The sequence below is a fragment of the Zerene cesonia genome, chromosome 1 (genome assembly GCF_012273895.1).
Source record: "Zerene cesonia ecotype Mississippi chromosome 1, Zerene_cesonia_1.1, whole genome shotgun sequence".
Lineage (NCBI taxonomy): Eukaryota > Metazoa > Arthropoda > Insecta > Lepidoptera > Pieridae > Zerene > Zerene cesonia.
The window spans coordinates 65,939-85,659 of NC_052102.1; the positions used below are offsets into that span (position 1 = coordinate 65,939).

General features: G+C 37.9%; 2 protein-coding genes across 7 annotated transcripts in view; both read right to left on the reverse strand.

Moving 5' to 3' along the window:
- LOC119831253 (protein spire) overlaps positions 1 to 14,972 on the reverse strand; it is a 70,895-nt gene extending 55,923 nt beyond the window's left edge. For all 6 annotated transcript variants that reach the window (XM_038354565.1, XM_038354587.1, XM_038354580.1 and 3 more), the window contains exon 1: positions 14,389 to 14,972. In XM_038354565.1, coding sequence (XP_038210493.1) covers positions 14,389 to 14,638 — 250 coding nt within the window. In that variant the 5' untranslated portion in view covers positions 14,639 to 14,972. The remainder of the gene's footprint in view (positions 1 to 14,388) is intronic.
- Positions 14,973 to 18,857: 3,885 nt separating this feature from the next.
- LOC119830533 (patronin-like) overlaps positions 18,858 to 19,721 on the reverse strand; it is a 40,658-nt gene continuing 39,794 nt past the window's right edge. The window contains 1 exon segment of the mRNA XM_038353594.1: positions 18,858 to 19,719. Coding sequence (XP_038209522.1) covers positions 19,566 to 19,719 — 154 coding nt within the window. The 3' untranslated portion in view covers positions 18,858 to 19,565.

Below are 19,721 nucleotides of genomic sequence, written 5' to 3' on the forward strand. Positions count from 1 at the left end.
AACTGTAAACAAAGTTAACTATGTAAATGTTGCTGTGAGGGGGACGAACGCTCATTTCCTTTTCCCTCACTCTTCTCTTTTATTCCCGACGTCAATCCTTTCCTCATCCCTTAAGCAACCACGAACGTAAATAATATAATTTGTTTTAACAAAAAATAAAACCGCCATCAAATTGTCAGAATTGGACCAAATTAAATTCAAACGGAACCGGCACGAGGCAGGTCAGCTTTCAAATTAAAAAAATTATCATAATCTATTCATCCAGTAATTATTTATAACCTCATCCTGGATTGGAAGTTGGCTGAAAATATTAATACTTGTGTATACAAATTACAATAACATTCGAAATGTTTTGTCAAACAAAATGATTAGTGTGTTTATGGAATGATAGCACAAAATTTTAATCAATTGTTACAAAATCTCGTTTATAAACAAAAACATATTGCGCTCGTCCTTGTATGAAGCTTATCTTATATATGTTTCATAACTCGTTCCACACAGTGATGCTCATGCGGGGAACATAGTCAGCGGTGATATCACTATCGTGCAGATGAACCTCGCGCCTCGGCAGCGGACCAGACAATGCTTCTGCGAACAGTTACTTGCATCGTATTGAAATAAACTTTAAAGAGACATCGACCCATATTTGCCATTAATAGAAGTAATAAACGTCGACGCGAGGTTTCTCGGGTCTTATGTAGCTATACAGTGAACGTGATATGCAAGACTCAGTTTCTATGTTAAGTTTTCATCAATGATTGGGTGTTTGTAGCAGTAGATAATTTTCCGTAAATTTATAATAACTTCAACCTGTTTTTAATGAATACTTATCTTATACGATAATAATCTATGCTACGTGTAACGTACCGCATAAAAAGCGTTTTTTTTAGTTACAATAATGTGACGTCGGTAACCATCAATTTTCACTGGAAGTTTTATATAAGTTTTCTCAAATAAATTGCAGGAAAGCGAACCAAAGTATTTGAATATTATACATGCTCGTACGACATCCGCGACATAAAACTGTTTTAATGATGTCGGTAAGTCAATAGAGAAAACAAATGAAATGGAAAGTGCGGTCCCGCAGCGGGCGCACGCGGCGGCTGCGTGCGCGGGGCCGAGCGGGGCCCAGCGGGGCAGCGCACGGCGGCCGGAGCGAGGGCCGGGGTCACTGCTCGTTAATTGCAATAATTAATTGCTAATGAGGTGATTCCAATGAGAACATTCATCAAATTTAGAGCTGATACCAAGTAAATATTAAGTTATAAATATACATGACAATATGCGAACAGCTTATATTCGACGGCAATAATCGTTTGTTTATTGTAGCGTAGATTGCTACCCGTTTATTGAATGTCCATCGGAAATATTGAAGTATGTTTATTTATTAAAATATTTTCAAGTAAAACCGAACATAACTTTTAAAACATGATTTTGCGCCTATCCCAAAGTGCACATCGTATATAAAAGTATTGAACATTATTTTTGAAATAAATACAACTCACGCACACTAGAAACTCACTATATTTAATGAGAAGGGGGAGGGGATCGAATAATCATCAAAAAATGCCTAAGATGCCACACCAAGTGTGTTTAAAATTTGTTTACGTGTCGAAATATAACATGTCATGCGTGTGTTGGACAGCGGCTCACATTATATGCTCTGATTAATGATTAGCAAGCAAAAGAATTTTAATGGAGTGATAAGCTGGCTTAGAAAAGATTATGCTATTTTCGTTCATTTACGCTGCTTTAATACATAAGCGATAAATATAATTGAATATACGCGGAAACAAAGTGATGATAAAAACGATTGGCAGCATGTTTAGACAACAATTGAAGCATAATGATGCTATATTATAACTATATATATGTATAACTATAATTCACACGTGCTTAGTTAATCAAAGCGAAGTTATTTTTTGTCTAAAACCGTTGACGTCGCCAGCTTTTACCTCAAAAGGTACACTTAAAGTAGCTGGCGCTTTGTATCACGACATTAAAGAAAACTGTCACGTTTTGGCGAAGCGATTTTTAAATTAACTCTTGTTAGTGCACAATTTCATGCAAATAGAGTTGAGAGTCGCGTGGCCGCGCCGCGACTGACCGCGACTGACCCGCAGGCGCACTTTACTCGGTAATTATTGCTCGCGTGTATTTTCGATTTTATAGCCACAAATAGCTCCACTTTATCTGATCCATTAGAAATTGATTTTCTTTAAAACATTTTCCATATAAATGACGCAATGCAGCCGATATGCGTGTCACATGAACCCGAACTAATGTAATATTGCATAATTTTTACTTTCACAGTCGTCTTTAATATATGTATCCTAATCCTGCACTTGAATTAAGTTACTTTAAACTTATCACATACGAGTTTTGCTTCGATATTAGTACATTGGTTCGATATCTCTTCGTATTAGAGAATGATTATTCTGTTATAGACAAGAACAAATTTTTAGAATTCCAAAAACGATATGGAGTTGTTGCGGCCTAGAGAAGTTGATTACTTTTCGGAAAATAGTTTAATGGTACGTTACCAGGACACAACTTGTTCAAAAATAATAATCCCTCAATATCGCGCCCTTACTACAACGGAATCGTTAGCCTTTCCTTATCCCGAGATCTGCGATATTCACGGTGCTGGTAATAGCTGGTGGCGAAGGGCCACAGAGCGGAACGCAGCGCGCCCGCGTGGGACTTCCCACGGGATACTCCCTTTGTTGTGAAGCTTTACATACCGCATTATCATATTGAATACACCCTAGCTCATTTATGTATCTAAAATACAACGCTTATCGAATCTTAGCGATCGTTTAATTTAATGATTAACGACCCGTGTGTTAGCATAAATAAAGAGCAGAGAAAGATTCGCGAAAGCTGGAAAGTGCTGCATTTACATACGTATTAGAAGTCGACAAATTAGTGAAACTATTTTTCGAACAGCGTCTCTCTTCGGCACACTCTGTGTATAACGGTGAAAATCGATACGGAATTAATGCTTCACTACTGTTACCTTACTTTATGACCAGTCTTATGTCCACTGCTTATTTACAACGAGCTGCGTCGCACGGTTGCCCACGAACGAACCCATGGCATTAGTGAGTATATTTATATAACTCTTTTGTTATTCTGATGCCTATACTACATCACTACCAAGTATCATCAAAATCCGATCAGTGATTTTCGTGGAGGAGAATAAACATCCATGCATAATTATAAAATATTCTCGTTTATAATATAAAATATACGGAAATAATATAGGATAAACGTCAAAGTGTGTTCTATTATCGTTTAATTACGTTCGTGAAATTTTAGACTATAACCGTGTCCGAAACGTGTTTGTTGGTAGGTAAATGTATCGTAAATTGGGGAACAAACGCCTTCCAATTCTGGCTAATCATTTCTAATCTCACGTTCCAGTTTTAAGAATAAATGATGAGGTTCGGTGCGACGTGGACACAATAGGTGCGACCGATGGAGCCGGCAATACAAATGAGTGTTTGGAGCTCGGACTTCGGAGGTCGGACCCGCGGCGAGCGGACCGTGGGAACGGCGCGCGCGTGTGCGTGCCGCTCGTGCGGACGCGCCGCGTGCGCGCCTGTGTGCAGTGTGCGCCGTGCGCGCCCGCACCGACCGCACCGACGACGGTGGACAGGGGACTTCATTACTTCATCGCCTAAACATAATTATTGTCCGTGACTGAAGTCATTTGTTTGTTATGGAACTGTGGTGGCTACCAGACAATAGAAAGATACATTAACAAGTTAACATATTCTAATTTACTCGTATCTTCATGCATTTTAGTATTATTTTTCAGACTTAAGACCCTATTTATTTATTTTGGACAAGCCGATTTTTCAGTTTAAGTATAAAATGAAATTGCTGCGGATGGTTTATTTAGTTCAACGTAAAATTCTCGTTGGCCTATTCAATATAGTAGTTCATTACAAATTAAACATTCGCTTAAATTTTGTAACGCGCGTGCACTTTTGTATTTGTTTTAATTATAATTGCTCTATATTTACTTTTAATTGAAAGTAACCAACAGTTATGAAATTAAAGTATAGATAAATAAAGTTCACATTAATTTTCTAATGAACCCACAATTAACGCAAAACTATCTTCAGGCTTCAGCTTATTACTATCAAAGGACAGTCATGAGAATCCAGCAGTAGCCACTGCATCTATTGACCGGAGTACGATTCTACGACAAACGAACAATTTTAACAGCATTTCGTGTATTTTTTCGTTTACTCCCAAGACCATAAGAACACCCTAAGAAATGTTGATGAGGCAGCGAATGAACGAGACGAAACTAATGCATATCTTTTAACTGAATTACTGTAATAGAAGTAGGTATACATAGAATTTGAGATTCGTATAAATTTTTGCAATGGACACAATATATATATAAATTCTAGGGAACGATCATCATCTACAAAAAACGAATAAAAGACTTTTGTGCTGCTTCGCTCTAATTGGAAGCAATATCATAACACAGGATCCAAGTAAATCCCATGGATCTCGGCGCGCGGCGTGACATTGACATTGCGTTGGACGGCGGACGCGTCACAGCGCGTAAGCACCGAGCACGTCCGCGCCGCACCGCGCGTATCAATTACGCGACACTATTCCGCACACGCCTCGCCGGGGACATGCGGAATTCTTATGCAATTTCCTTCGATCACGCAACGGCCCCTAATCCACGCTGTTACATAAAACATACGGGATCTTTGAAGTTCCACACTAGTTTAAACGGATATGCGTATCAAAGATCTCCATTTTACTTTGATTTTAGTAATTATTAACATTGAAGATTCTCTGAGAATACGAGAAGAAATCGAATTCGCAAATTCTAGGGACAATGCCTTTTTATTGTCATTCGGGTCATATCATACGTACGGTGCATATAACGTTTCCACATTTTCTGCCACCTGGCCATGTGGAGGTACCTGTTTTCACAAAATTTAAATCGACCGATTATCCGTGGACACTATCACCAAACTTAATTAACGAGTATGATAATGATCGGCGTGTAGCGGCTCCACTCGTCGCTCTCGTGAAGGGCCCGCAACGGGGCCGGCGTCGAGCTCGGTAGAAAGTAGCAAGTGGAACGAAACACCTACTAATTGGGACTCGGCTCGATAACAAATTGCCGAGTGACTCAACTCAAACTGACGAATGGAATGAATTTAGTAACGGTTCGTAGGTAACCGCGAACCGTTTGACATAACCAGCATTTTTATAGCTTCAGGTTTGACTATCGTAACATGGTGACGCATCTTCACTTTTCGTCCATCTTTGAAAAATTGTCATTAATAAGAAAAACAAGACAATATTAAAAGAGACGTTGAAAGTCATTCATAAAAATTATTTAGCCTATAAATTGAATAAGTTCTGATAAAGACAGCGATCGAGCACTGGCTAATTTAAGTTAATAAAAGAAGAAAGTTTCCAATGTTTGCTAGTGTTGCGATCGCTCGCTGTCCGCTTATCGCCACTATCTTGATAGATGGGTTTTGACTTTAAGAATCTCGTCACTTTAAATGTGTCTTACACTTCTATACTCATTAAATACAAATTTAGACAAAAAGAGTACTTATTTGTTCAACTCCAATATTTTCATTTCCAATTATTTGTAAATCTTCAGTTAGGTGCATATGTAGAACGTGAAATGTGAATTTAATTGATTAATATTCAACTAGATTCTCAACGTATTAGCAACGCCATGGTTAGGCAGAGCAGACGGTACTCGGTAGCCAGGTGGTTATCGGCGTTGCATCATCGACGTCACTCGCTGTGACAAAAAGTGACATTGATAGCGATTTGAACTTCGAGGCAGCGCTGTGACGACCTTCAGCTACCTGGTAATCAGTCAACGGTTGGATGATATCGAAGCAGCAGCGACACCTGACGAATTAATTTTGATGTTTGTTTGTATTCGAGTCGAAATTTCTAGTATAAAGTCTAAAGTTCATACAAAACGAGAGCTGACGCAACTCCGCCGCGGGACGACGAGTGGCTCGGCATTGACGGCTTAATGTACCGCCCAAATTCAGCTTCATTGACGAGTGAAAACATTGATTTCCATTCCATTAAAGACAGTGATGACCGTAATGTTTGCTGTGAACGAAAACATGAAAGTATTGCATAACCACCGCTACCCATCAAAAGATTAAAGTCGACACTAATTTTATAGATGTTATTTGATTTGGTTGATACTTTTTTCGAAACATAGACGAACGAGTGACATTTTAACCGTAATTTATGGAAATTTGTAACGAAATAGGAGCAAATACGCATTTTTAACGTGCAGTTCAATCCGAATTTGGCGCACTTCCAATGTCCTCGCCTGCCAATTCCCCATATGCGGAGCAGCCTCAGCCGACTGAAGCGAGCGACTCACACATCTTTGGGGTGAAACGAACATAAGGCGATAACCTAATACAACTCGATTGCGCACTCCGTTTGCTTAAAGTTTATTTAGTTTTCTGTCCTTTTAATAAGTAGTCAAATATAGAATGTATATTATGTCGCAATGCATCATGTGGTCAAACCATATAAACCCATGTGGTAGTATCCACGGAGTCTCCGGACAGTAGGAGCTAGGAGTGTCAAATGTCACCGCCCACAGCCGGCGGCAGCGAGCAGTGAGCCGCTGCAAGGTCGCTCCTACGCCCCAGTTTGGAGAAAGGAAGGCATGCGTGCCACTGAATCACGCTTCAGCCCGTGCAGTGACGCGTGCCGATGTCGCAACGATACCACTTTTCGGATTCCGTTCAACATTAAACAAGCACAGGAGCAGTACAGAACTTTAATAACAAAATATTAATCAGGCTTTAGCCAAATCACTATATATTCTCTACAACTGCGTTAGCCCTCAACTTATTGTCGAATGATATTATGTACACATTGTTAATTTTATTAACGGTTTCAATCAATTTATATTATTTTGAAATTTCATTGACATGAATACCGTTATTTATCTCACATGAAGAGATCTATACAGTACCTACATTCAATAACTCGAAAAGACTACACAATTAAGTCAGAAAAGACATTGAAGATATTGACCATGAACTTATTTCATGATGTAAGTAAGCAAATTGTCTTTACAACAACACAAATTATGCTACATTTAATCACGTAATTATTCCTACAAGTGAGATATTTTGTGTTATCCGCCACAACCTGCAATAATGCGGGGAGTGAGTAATGCACGCTCGTATTTCTGCAAACGTCGGCAACCTAGATTGTGGGTCGCGAATCAATAAAGCGAGTGAATCTCGTCCAAGAATCACCAGCGACCACTCCCCACGCACTGCGAAACTTTTACGAATGAAGAATTCAACACAATAAAACATCTTCTGCAAATTTTAAACGATCACACCTGAACGCGGGATACGAAGAGAGCTTGGTATATTGATAGCGACGCTGATCAAACGAGCATGTGAAATGCATGAGCCAATAACGTAAAGTACTAGAAAGGTGACACTTTCGCATTTATCATTATATTAGTATGTGTAATGTGTCGTATGACCTAACCTGATACCCTCGACTCTTGAGTATCATACACAATACCTATGATTGCACCTAAATTATTTATAATGAACGCAATGAGCTGGGGATTATATAATGCATTGTCTTACAACATTTTGTCGACCAACGGAAGCCACTGCATAATAATTTATTGAAAGTTTATACATTTCATTATATATATTAATATTCTGACAAACTCTTTGTTATAAAGTGTTCCTTGTGACCTAATATATTAATTGTTATTGGATTATAGGATTTATTTTATTCGCCCGATGAATTCATAACTAGCCTCATATTTATCATGTTAAGTTTTTAGAAACACATACGAATATTCAACATTATTAACTTATTTGTGAGTTTTAGAGAATTGATGCTTATCAGCAATACTTGATAATGAAATATTATCTTTTATACGCTCCCTTATCGACCATCTATTATTATTAAGTATATTTTAATAATATACTTAATTAATTTACAAAACCACAAAGAGTAAACAAACAACAAAAGATCTATTTACTTAAATATTAATTATTAACAATGTTATTAAATTTAATTGTAATGCAACGAGTTAACGACATGTCACTACTATTAACTACTTGTGTAGTAGGAATGCCGGATCCTAAACAGCGTGATGATCAATAGCGTCCGCATCGCACCGTCCCTCCGTACGTCCGTCCGTCCGTATAATACTCAATACGCGAGCATGGCACACTCGCTTGTCAATTACAAGTGACGGTAATTCCGGACTCGTTATTATAATAATCAACAAACATTCACGTTGCACAACCGCCCCGAGCGGCCCCGAGGCGGGAACGTGTTTCCCAACGGCGCGCGATGTATCGTTACCATCTATGATGCAGTCATTGTTTGGAGCTGAGTGCATACAGATAGAAAGAGGTGACACCGACTAAACTAGGCCGACTAGCTATATATCGGAACCAAAAAATCCTTGCTTAATATCGAATAATATCTCATTGCTTCAAGTCCGGGACATAAAGGAAAGTGCTTCACAGATAACGTATTTGCGTACATTGAGATTGCACTTCGTATCACTGCACTTTGATAAGATAACCGGATTTCAGTTTTCTAAAAATACGCAAAATAACGTTTCATCATATTATTGTTTTTATTATTACTCAAGTATTTAATAGTTGGCTCTTCACTTCATACGTGAAAGAAAACGTCCTTTCCCGGAAACGAAAAACTTACTTGCTTAATGAAAGACTAATCGTAATCAGTATTCCAATATAATGATGTTCAGGCTGTCACAAATTATTTTTACAAATTGTATTATTACTATCTCAATTATTAACAAATGAAAATTGCAACGTCACTGCCGTAGAGGACAGCTATTAGCTTCTTCCTAAGGGGACTGCAAGACTAAATGATGATGATGTCAGTACACAGGTCACACGCACACATTCGTACATATGAGCGATCAGAAATAAGAATACGCAATTTACTAAAAATCTATTTATCGTACTTAAAAATTAATACTATTAAATTGCTATGTTGCCTGAAGAATCATTTGACAGTAAATCTGAAAAATTGCGAGTATATTAGATTTTAAACAGTAAAAATAAATGTTTAGAGATATCCTTATGATTTATTTCTTTCGTATCTAATTAGCTTGTTTCTTGAAACATCCTACATTTTTTGTTTTTTTTTTTTTACTGCTGTGGATCATACATTTAAAGGCATTATAAACCCCACGTTAAGGTTGTGTAGTCCCCTTATGAATATAATGTAGATACCTGGGCAGGGTCGACGACAAATTATAATTCTAGCTATCACAAAGGTCGCCTCTTATCTGATAGCAGACTTGCCGATACCACGTCACTCGGCTGATAAGCTGCCTAACACTCGAGCTAAGCTGATTAACACTCGAGATATGGCCCTACACTTTATTGATTCTAGACTCCTGTGAACAATATATGATTTTTGTTCATAAAAATATTACACCCGTGCGCCCGTTCAACACCTACATGTACCTACTACACTACAGAATTACGTTGCCAATTATACGAAGACTGAGCAATTAATTAACTTTGTTAAGGAAAGCGATAATATTTTGTCTTACACTTGAAAAAATTTAACATTCAATAAATATATACTTCTACTAATAACATAAATCTGACGATTTACTTATTTGTTTAAACGCGCTTATCTCAGGAACTAGTGGACCGATTACAAAAATTATTTCATCCTTGGATTGGTACGTGATCCCCGAGTGCTACTTAAACTTAAAATTTAATACTTCATGTTCAAGTTCAGTGATAAAACAAAAGATACACGGACGCCGTGAACCAAGACTCGCGAGGTTATCGCGACAACAACACATGAGCAAATTTTTATTTATAATTTTCACACAAAACGATAAAAATGATGTTTGTATCTATTTATATAACGTTGGAAACAAGCAAAGGCCGAATACGTGATTATAGCCTTAATCAAACATAACGCTAAATACATCAAAAAGAGTCTTTTATTGTCTCTGAAAATGATTTCCTTATCGTATTAATTGGTAATTTAGGAAGGTGCTTTACTAAAAAGGCTTCCACGTACATATAGTCCATACATTCCACGATCATAACATTGAGTTTAATTTTTAAATAAATTATAAGAACTTTAAAAAAACATTTGATACAACTATTAGATATACAAAAAACTTGATATTATAACGAGTTAATACTAATTTGTGTAGTGATAAAAGATCGTTAACATTCGAGTTGTCCGTTGAGGGTGACGTCACATGAGGGCCGAGGGGCGAGGCGCGAGCGGCGAGTTGAAGGCGGCAGGCGGGGGCGGGGGGTATCGATCCCGCGACCTTGACTCGTGAGGCCTGCCCATTGCCCCGGGATGCGGAATGGGACCGCAAGCCCCACGTGCTTTTAACTAAACACAACACTTGGAAATTTGTTGAAATTACTGATTATACAACATTACAAACAAGGTGAATTACGTACAGCCATATAATAGAAAACCTTTGACACGACTAGTAGAAGTAAAGCTTAGCTGCGCCCTACGGTTTCACCTGCGAACAAACCCGCGGGAAAAATAAAGTATTTCTGTAACTCAGTAGCATACAAAAATATAGTCCTCACAAACTTTCGCATAATATTAGAAAGACGAATTGGAAGGAAATTTGCATTTTTTCAGAAATAATACATGGAACAAATACTATCAGAGCGTTCTCAACGACTCCTCATGAGGAGGAATATTGAGTTCGGCAAACAGAGTGTAAGCAGCTCGCGGAACAATGAGCTAAACAATAGGGAAGGAAACAAAGGCAGCCCGCGGGCTCTTGTGCACTTCGGCTGTATTATTGCAGGCTTGTTCGTGCGCATCCCACGCTTCACTCGATAATAAAATTAAATGGAAACTCATGTTATCAACATACATCTTAAAATAACTCGTGCGCAACCTTAATTATCCTATTATTATTTTAATATGTATTTAACATATTCAGCATTTTCGTTTTACTACCACTACCTGTCGCATCAACACTGGTCCTTCCGGGAAACGCACAGGTAGCCCCATTCACGGCACATCCACTGGGACCAATGCTGATATTAAAAAACACACAAAAACTATTCTCACCCCCATTGTTAACTCGGAACTCTTTATTGCTAGCCGTGTGAATCACATTTTTTTCCAAATAAATAGATCGCCTATAAAAGGATTCTTATGTAAATCAATTCCAATCCCAAGCATAAAGAAACCGCTGGAATATATCCATTGATATTTATAGGCAATGAACTGGATCGTTGCAATTTATAGGTAAGTTCTAATTAGAATGTAAAACATAGTTTAAAGTAATGAAACCAGCGGTATATTTAGCAAACAATGCGTCCGTTATCGAGGCGGCAGCTAAAGAAATTCAACGTATTGATACATTCGTTCCGGGGACGCTTCTCACGAGCGCTCGCGCAGAGAAACCGACATGACAGAACAATAACGCGCGTAAGGCGCAGTGCCCACTCACGCCTGACGCCAGCTCCTGCTTGCACCTTGTACAGTGTACACCGGCTACGTCCTGACGTTTTATATTTATATTTATTATATGTATGTGTGTAGGATAAAAACTACAGGAAAAATGATCTCACGATATTGATATCTTATCTGACTTTTTGAAATGAAATGAAATTTCAATAACAAATTTCGAACGAGAATTATTTTTCCATCCAAGCTTAAATTTATTATATACATTATAACTGAAGTTCTTTTCGCTAAGGCGATGTGTTCAGCGCCTAACGCGTAAGTTCTCGCAATTAATGATGAGATAGAAAATATACATTATGCACCCGTTACGAGGCAGCATGCAGCAGCTCGCGGGAATCTGACGTTTATCTTTAGAAGATTCCTATACTTCGTTAAACAACAGTGTTTTCGTGCATTTTTCCTCAGTTTTATTTTCTCCGCTTTAAGTAGTGTGGTCCCGTCTGCATTGACAGATAAATTTATAAAATAAATATGGTTCTCAATACTGAGTTATATTAAGATTATAATATACAAACCCTGAGTAACAAAAATTACAATGACTAAATACGACTGCACTGTCAAATGTCATTTTTTTTTCGATTCCACATTTTCCAGGTTTCTTATCTATTGTAAATGATCTAATAAAATAGAGCTAATCGATAGCACACAGATCGAAATATCCGAAACAGTAAAGAGAGAATCTGTGCATAACTGACAACTGCTAATAAATTCATCGAGTGCAGCAATATGGGTCAGAAGACAATAAAATGCATACGAAGCTGTCAGCCGGCGTCGCCTGGCGTCGCCTGGCGTCCGTAAACATGGTCGGTGTAGTGGGTGCGACTGCGGTGTCAGCTATCTGGGCCACACTCCTAGATACATAGAAATGGCCACTCGATATGACATTTATTAGAATGCTATTCGGTGAAAAATATAATAAGCAACTTAACGAATTTACATCAGAATACAGTCAGTAACGTATAATCTATATTCTATAACTATTATTATAAATGCGAAAGTTTGTGAGGATGGACGTATCTTTGTTACTCTTTCACGCAAAAACTACAGATTCGTGTCACAATGTTAGTTTGCCGGGTCAGCTAGTATTTATATATAATTAACTTTACTGTTTATGTAATCGTTTTCAAACATGTATTTAAAGGATTCTTTATATTTTAATTTACACAAGGTGGACAGGCAGCCTAAATGTTAATACGTATGTGCCAACTGCAACGCTACATTGTCAATTCCTATTTACTTTTACAACTTTATATTACGTTTTATAAATTAATGAATTCTAGTGCTACAACAGTATTTTTTACCCAGATAGTAAATAAGAAAATAAATATTTTTGTTGCCGAAAGAAAGATATTATGATTTTTAAGTCAAACAAAAGGTTTATCATTCCGCATCCGAGACAAAGGCAGCCCGGTTGGCAGCCGTCATATAGTAATATAAATCAATTATATTTTGAACATTACGCGGCGATACGGTATCTTGTTTGCCGAAAAGCCAACTGATAAGTCGACTATTGACTGTTGACCATTTCGCAAATATGTGGACGATAACGTGATATTTTGTGATTGCGTGTGAATAATTTGCATAAGTATCGGTACAGATTAGTGACACTTGCATTGGCTAATTATTTATAAATTGGCAGCATTGTGCAAAGTATTCATAAATAATAAAAGCGATTTATATAACGGTAACGGGGCTAAATTATGTAAAATCATGGTTATGTATCGTTATGACAATGTGGATAATTAATATTGCAAGAGTGTTGTTGAAATATATACCTACAATTCGACGATTTTATTAGCTTCACTTGTATGTTTGTACGCAACCGATTCTTCGGATTGGTGACAATACAATACGAGTTTATATTATTATTATAATTTGGATCGCCAGGGTTGAATAATTTCCTTACGTAAACTCTGTTCATAAGAATACTAATATAGTCGAAATTTAGTTTATTGAAGTAGTATTTATTATTATTATCTTTTATAATTTTTTTCAGGGTTTTGTTGAAATTCTCACGTACTTTCCGCCTGCGGCTTCGCTAGCGTAATCAAAAAAAAAATCCTATGATAATTGAGAATGTCATGTTTCCCCGAGACAGAAACATAGAATCGCACCGCAACAACGTGAAAGATGCGCAAACAAAAATTACTCTGTATCAGGATCTGAAGGTTATATCCCTATCAAATAACTTACAGCAACAACAAAATTTAGTATTGTAATATTATTATCGTATATTTCATTATACATTATTTTCGTTTCTTCCTTTTACATGTACGCTGCCACTGTCAGGGGGTCAATGTGGTGTCCTGTGAAAATCAGTGGAGAGCCTACGTTCCTTTAATGGGCTTAGACTCATACACTGAGTGGATCTCCTGTTTATACGAGGTCAATTTATCTTTTTGTATATCAAATTGTTTTATAACTTTACCTTGTATAAACAGTTGTATTTTCTTTCTAATATAATGCCATTTAGGCCGTAATAGAATTCACAAGATTTCACCATGAACATTGTCAACTGTTTTCAGTAAAATATGCAGATTATTGTTAAATAGATCCGGCCTGAATATAAGATGGTTTATTACTTATTAATTTATTTGCGCTTTTTGTGAGAATACAGGAGAGTTATTTTTAACTATCATGTACACTATCCGGTAATTTCCTATTTCAATGTCAATTCCAATGGATTTGCACGCGTAAATACCTTGTACTCCTACCTCTTAAAACTGTAATAGCAGTTGGTCAATACAATATGTAATTTATATAGTTAAATATTTTAAGTTTTAGACATAGCCTGTATTTTATTTGCTTTCATAATGAATATAGGAAGGCACAATGAGATACCTCTAGGGTTCAGCAGCGTATCGGGATGCACGGCGCCGTCCTTGTGTAGCAGCACATGGGTCAGCTGCGAGGGAAGAAAGCAGGCGGCTCCGTCGGCCAGACACTTTTGGAAGCAGCGCGAGGCCTGGTAGAACAGCGCCCATGCGTGTTCCTCGCTGACGTTGGAGTTGAAGGCCTGCAGGATCTGCTGCAGGGTCAGGCAGTCGGCGGCGTCCAGCGCGCACACCGTCCCACTCTCCTTGCGCATCATCGCACTACCCGCCCGATATCATTATCACTGAATATAATATTAAAAACACTAAACTCATACGAGCCGTTCACTGTTTTTTCACGCTACACTTTACGATTTTGTCACCGATAAATTTTACACAAACATAACAATGTCCTAAGCTGTCATCCACTCCCCGAAATGTCACTGTCACATTGGGTTTGTAAAGGGGGTGGTTGCAATTTGTGTTTGGTAATCTGTAAGATTCTGCGTCGTCGAGATCGCAGAAGCGCGTGCGCGATCGTGTAGTGGGCGCAGTCACTTAACACAAGCGCGCTTATCGGCGGTTTCAACCGAACTGCGAAGTGTCGCAGGGTGCGCTGTCAGCTGTGTCGCGGACGGCGCGGCGAGCGCACAGCGAGGCGGCGCGGCGCGGGTGGTGGCAGGAGCGCGGTCTGCGGATATCTGTTGTGCAGCACTTGACGCCACGCCGGCTGCTCCATATTTTTCTTATTCAAATAATTCACAAAGTCAACTGTAAATAGATATAACAAACGTATTCTCCAAATACGTTCGAAAAAGTTTGCAAACAAAATGCTTCCTAGCGTAGACACCTATACTATATAGACACATAAACTATTTTACTTTGATGTTTGATGGTGATTGGGTTGATAGAACTAGATGTAGGTTTTCAAAAATTTTGTTATGTATTTACAAACACGGTTAGAAATTGAAGGCCTCTTTCCTGGGTAAGTTATAAAACAAAATTGATAAGGAACATATTCCAAAATAGATAATCATTTTATCATTTATGTTATCAACGTCATGTAGTGATTTGTGGAAGTACCATGTCGACATCTTAGACAAGGATATTATTGTTTTATTGTTGTTATATTTTATTTGCAATATATTATGTTATATAATTTGTACTGCATTTGTATGTTAATTTTTCACCAATAATTTTTACTAGCGATCCGTCCCGACTTCGCCCGTGATTCATAATGAGTCTATAGTATAATAATTACGTAATAAGTAATATATGCACTTAGAGCTCATGTACATATAGAACGATCAACTGTGAAATCGATTCTTTTCTGAATAATCAAATCAAAATTCACTTATTGTCATGATAGCATTAGGTAGATCATTCTACAGCATTTACTTTAAACGAAGAATTGACAAAGTTAACTTTAAATGCATGCAATAAATTAAAACAACTAAGTAGTTCTGCCCCGATGACGATTGATAGATAGGCAATTGATATAACGCAATCCTATATTTACCTTTTTACAATAGCAGTAGACACTAGCCGCAGGTATTATGGCCAGAATGGAAAACAGGTTCTATAAGTTATGTATCTAAGTGTGGCTTTCTTTGGGAAAGTGCTAAAAAGTCTTTCGAATGCTCCGAAAAGACACGGAATGCATGTGGGATGATAATTATTCTTTCTTTTTAATATGTTATAAGTAATACCTAAATTATTTAATTTCGTAGATAACCCTGTGAAATTCATACCACATACATTTGTGAAAAATATTATATTATGTATCTCTCAGTTATTTTATAGCACTAAAGGTAAGTTTCCTGGACTTCTAATTAATCTAATTCTATTTTTTCTCTTCATGTATATCGCGATCTTCTGTAATGAAAATATGAAGACCATAAATCAGATGAATTTTCGATTTGTAAGAAAATAATGATAATATTGCGCCCTTAGTTTTTTATTTTGAATTTCAAACTAGCTGGTGCTGACTGCTGGCTCTACGTTCGCGTGAACTTCGAACATGAATAACTGGAGGATTTCAATTAAATAGGTTTTATTTATAGTATTATTTTGTCTGTGATTTAAGCTTAGATATATGGACTAAGATATATGGCTTAGATAGATGGTGGACTAAGGCGTGAAATATCACGCCATAGTCCACCACGTCGGCTAAGTATGGGTTGGCAGATGTCACATGTCGTTTTACTTTTCATTCTTTGACATTTTTCTTCAAGATGTTTTCCTTCATCGTTTCGAGCAGTGGTGATGTGCAGATAAATTGAAAAACCATACAACAAATAATTTAACATCTCAAGGTCAAGTAACAGTTGACACAGTCATAACCTAGATGGGTGAACAATTTTATTTGCGGATTTTTTTATCTACAGAACTCAATTTGAAATATTAAACTTATAAAAACTGTTCGAACAATTCATATTATCAATAACTAGCTGCACCCCGCGGTTTCACCCGCGTAAGTCCGTATCCCGTAGGAATATCGGGATAAAAAGTTGCCTATATGTTCTTCCATTTGTCCAGCTGTCTACGTACCAAATTTCATTGCAATCGGTTTAGTAGTCTGCGTTAAACACAAACACACACATATCCTTACAAACTTTCGCATTTATAATATTGCAGAAAAAAGAATTAAGTGAATTAAATTTAACAAAATATATTTTGTATGTGGAAACTATCCACAAGGAATTTTACAACTCTGCACTCCTATAAACGTATAGAGTACTTAGCTGGAGTTCCAGATCTTCAAATTTATACTCTCAGCAGAATTTGCTCATCGCGTGGAGTATTTTTGTTATGGGACATTTTTATATCTCTTATTATTAGGTCTGGTTCGGTTCTGCGCCAGGTGTTTCAAAAGAAATTAGACCACATCAGACTTAATACCTATACAACAAAAAAACTATAATTCAAATCGATCCAGTAGTTCCGATTAGCCGGTACAAACAAACGACACAATTATTTTTTCGATTCGTGCTCTATTTCTGTTTTAATCCTTCTTCAATTATTTTTTTATGTTCAATGTTTTTTTTTTATGGCAGGGCAAGCAAAGGAGCAGGTGGGCCACCTGATGTTAAGTGGTCACCACCGCCCATAAACACTTGCAACACTAGAGGTGTTACAAGTGCATTGCCGGCCTTTCAGGGACATATACGCTCTTTTCTTGAAGGCCCTAATGTCGTAATTGTTCGGGAACACCGTAGCTGGTAAATCGTTCCAAAGCTTCACCGTACGCGGAAAGAAGTTGCGGGTGAAGCATACGGTGGTGGACCGCCAACCATCCAGATGGTGCGGATGGAATTGGTTTTTACGGCGGGTGGTCCGATATTGGAACTGTGCGGCTGGTAAAAGGTTGAACAATTCCTCAGAACACTCTCCATAGTACACTCTATATAAAATACAAAGGGACGCAACGTCTCTTCGTAAAGATAGATGTATAGACTAGAGACAATGTTTTGTTTTACTGTTTTATTATATGTATTGATTTTGATGTCCTTATGATTAATAAATACGTTTAAATGTAGTCCAAATAAAATTCAAGATTTTTTAATAAAAAATTAAATAATGAATTTAAAAACCCCCGAACCTCGTTGTTTCTATAAGTAGGCTAAAGATTACAACCAACTTTCTCATCATACGAGGCGATTTGAGACCCCATCCCAGTATATTTGCCACAGCAGCACATATTACCCAGTTTCACCCGCTACAACTTTTAAACGGCTCATCCGATTTTCATCAAACATATCTAAGAACACTCGCACATAAGTCACCTTTAATAAAAAAAAAACAAATTGAAATCAATCCTGAATGCATTGATTCGGTAGTTATAATGCCACAGACAGACACACGTCAAACTTGTAATACCCCTCTTTTTGCGTCGGAGGTTAAAAAGTGATAGCATGTGATTCATGAGAGACATGAGAACAACCCGCAAAGGCAGAGGGCATTTTATATTCAATTTGCTCCTAAAATAATGAAAGATAATCTTGACACCTTAACTCTCCGTCAGATTGTGACTGCAATTAATCTTTGTGAGCTTCTCAAAATAATTAGTGTTGCGCAACAAGCGTACTCACAAAGCGCATGATGCATTTGCTGTTAATTATTTATTTAATAACCTCTATCGCGCTTATATTATCGCGCAAAAGATGGACAGTCCAAGTGTTGCACTCGCAAAGGATCCCGTAGGATTTCCGGGACATAATCTATTCTATGTCCTTTCTCAGGTGTCTAAGTTCCTCCGTAGGAAATTTAACCCACATCGGTTCAGTGGTTTTAGTCCTTAAGAAAAAACAGACAAGGGACAGTTACTTTGGCGTTCATAAAAGTGTGGCAAAGTTTACTGTAGGTTCCAGTTCTGTAGGTTCTGCTCCTTCTCGCCACCACCTAGGCATCGGATACTTACGCTTACAGTGGCCGTTGTTCAGGAATGTAATGTATAGGGTCAATAAAACACAAGACTTATTATGAAATTCAATATTATTTCGTTATGGTTTTAATAATACAATATATTTGCATACCATACACTATCGGTAGTATATAATTGATGACCGATCATCGAACAATGAAAAATGACATTCATCAAATTTCCTTTAACATTCTTTTAATAAATAGCTGTATACAAAAAGAAAACAATTATTTACAGAATAAGGCAGTACAATTACCACGTAAAGTGTGCCTCGTCCTTACTTTAGCTATACAAGCGGTAAAAAATGTAACTTTAATATGTAATGATCGGGCTCTGCGTTCGCAACGAGTTAAACGACGAGCAAGCGGTTAGTTCGTGAGCTTGTTACTGCGACTGGCGACTTGCGACTGCGACGCGACCGCGACTGGGACGCGACGCGACTGCGACCGGCGACGCGACCGGCGCCGGCGCTCTCACTAACACATATGGCATCCGCCCGCGGCGGACTCGTCCACAGTTCACACTTCAACACTTACGTCTACACATTTTTATAAAAAATGATTTTGTGACGAGAATTATTCCTACATAAAACGACTATCGTACGGTTTGTGATAAAATGCCAAGTGACGGCGCCGCTACGGCACTACTCCCCGCTACGGTTAAGCGATCCGAACGATTACTTGCATTCAATATTAAACGATGTCTTTTAAAGCTTGAGTTTATATTACATTAAACGTAAAAGTAGCACCGTAAGCGATACAGGGGGACCGCAGCCGCGGCGACTAGATGACGAGCGCCATGTCCTTCTTGCTGGGCAGCTGCACCTTCTTGCCCTGCCACAGCGAGTTGTGGATCGTGAACGCGTCGATGGTCACCGTCAGGTGCTTCGTGTGCACCTGCGAGAAGCACTTGCTGCCCGAGTTGTACCTGCCGCAACG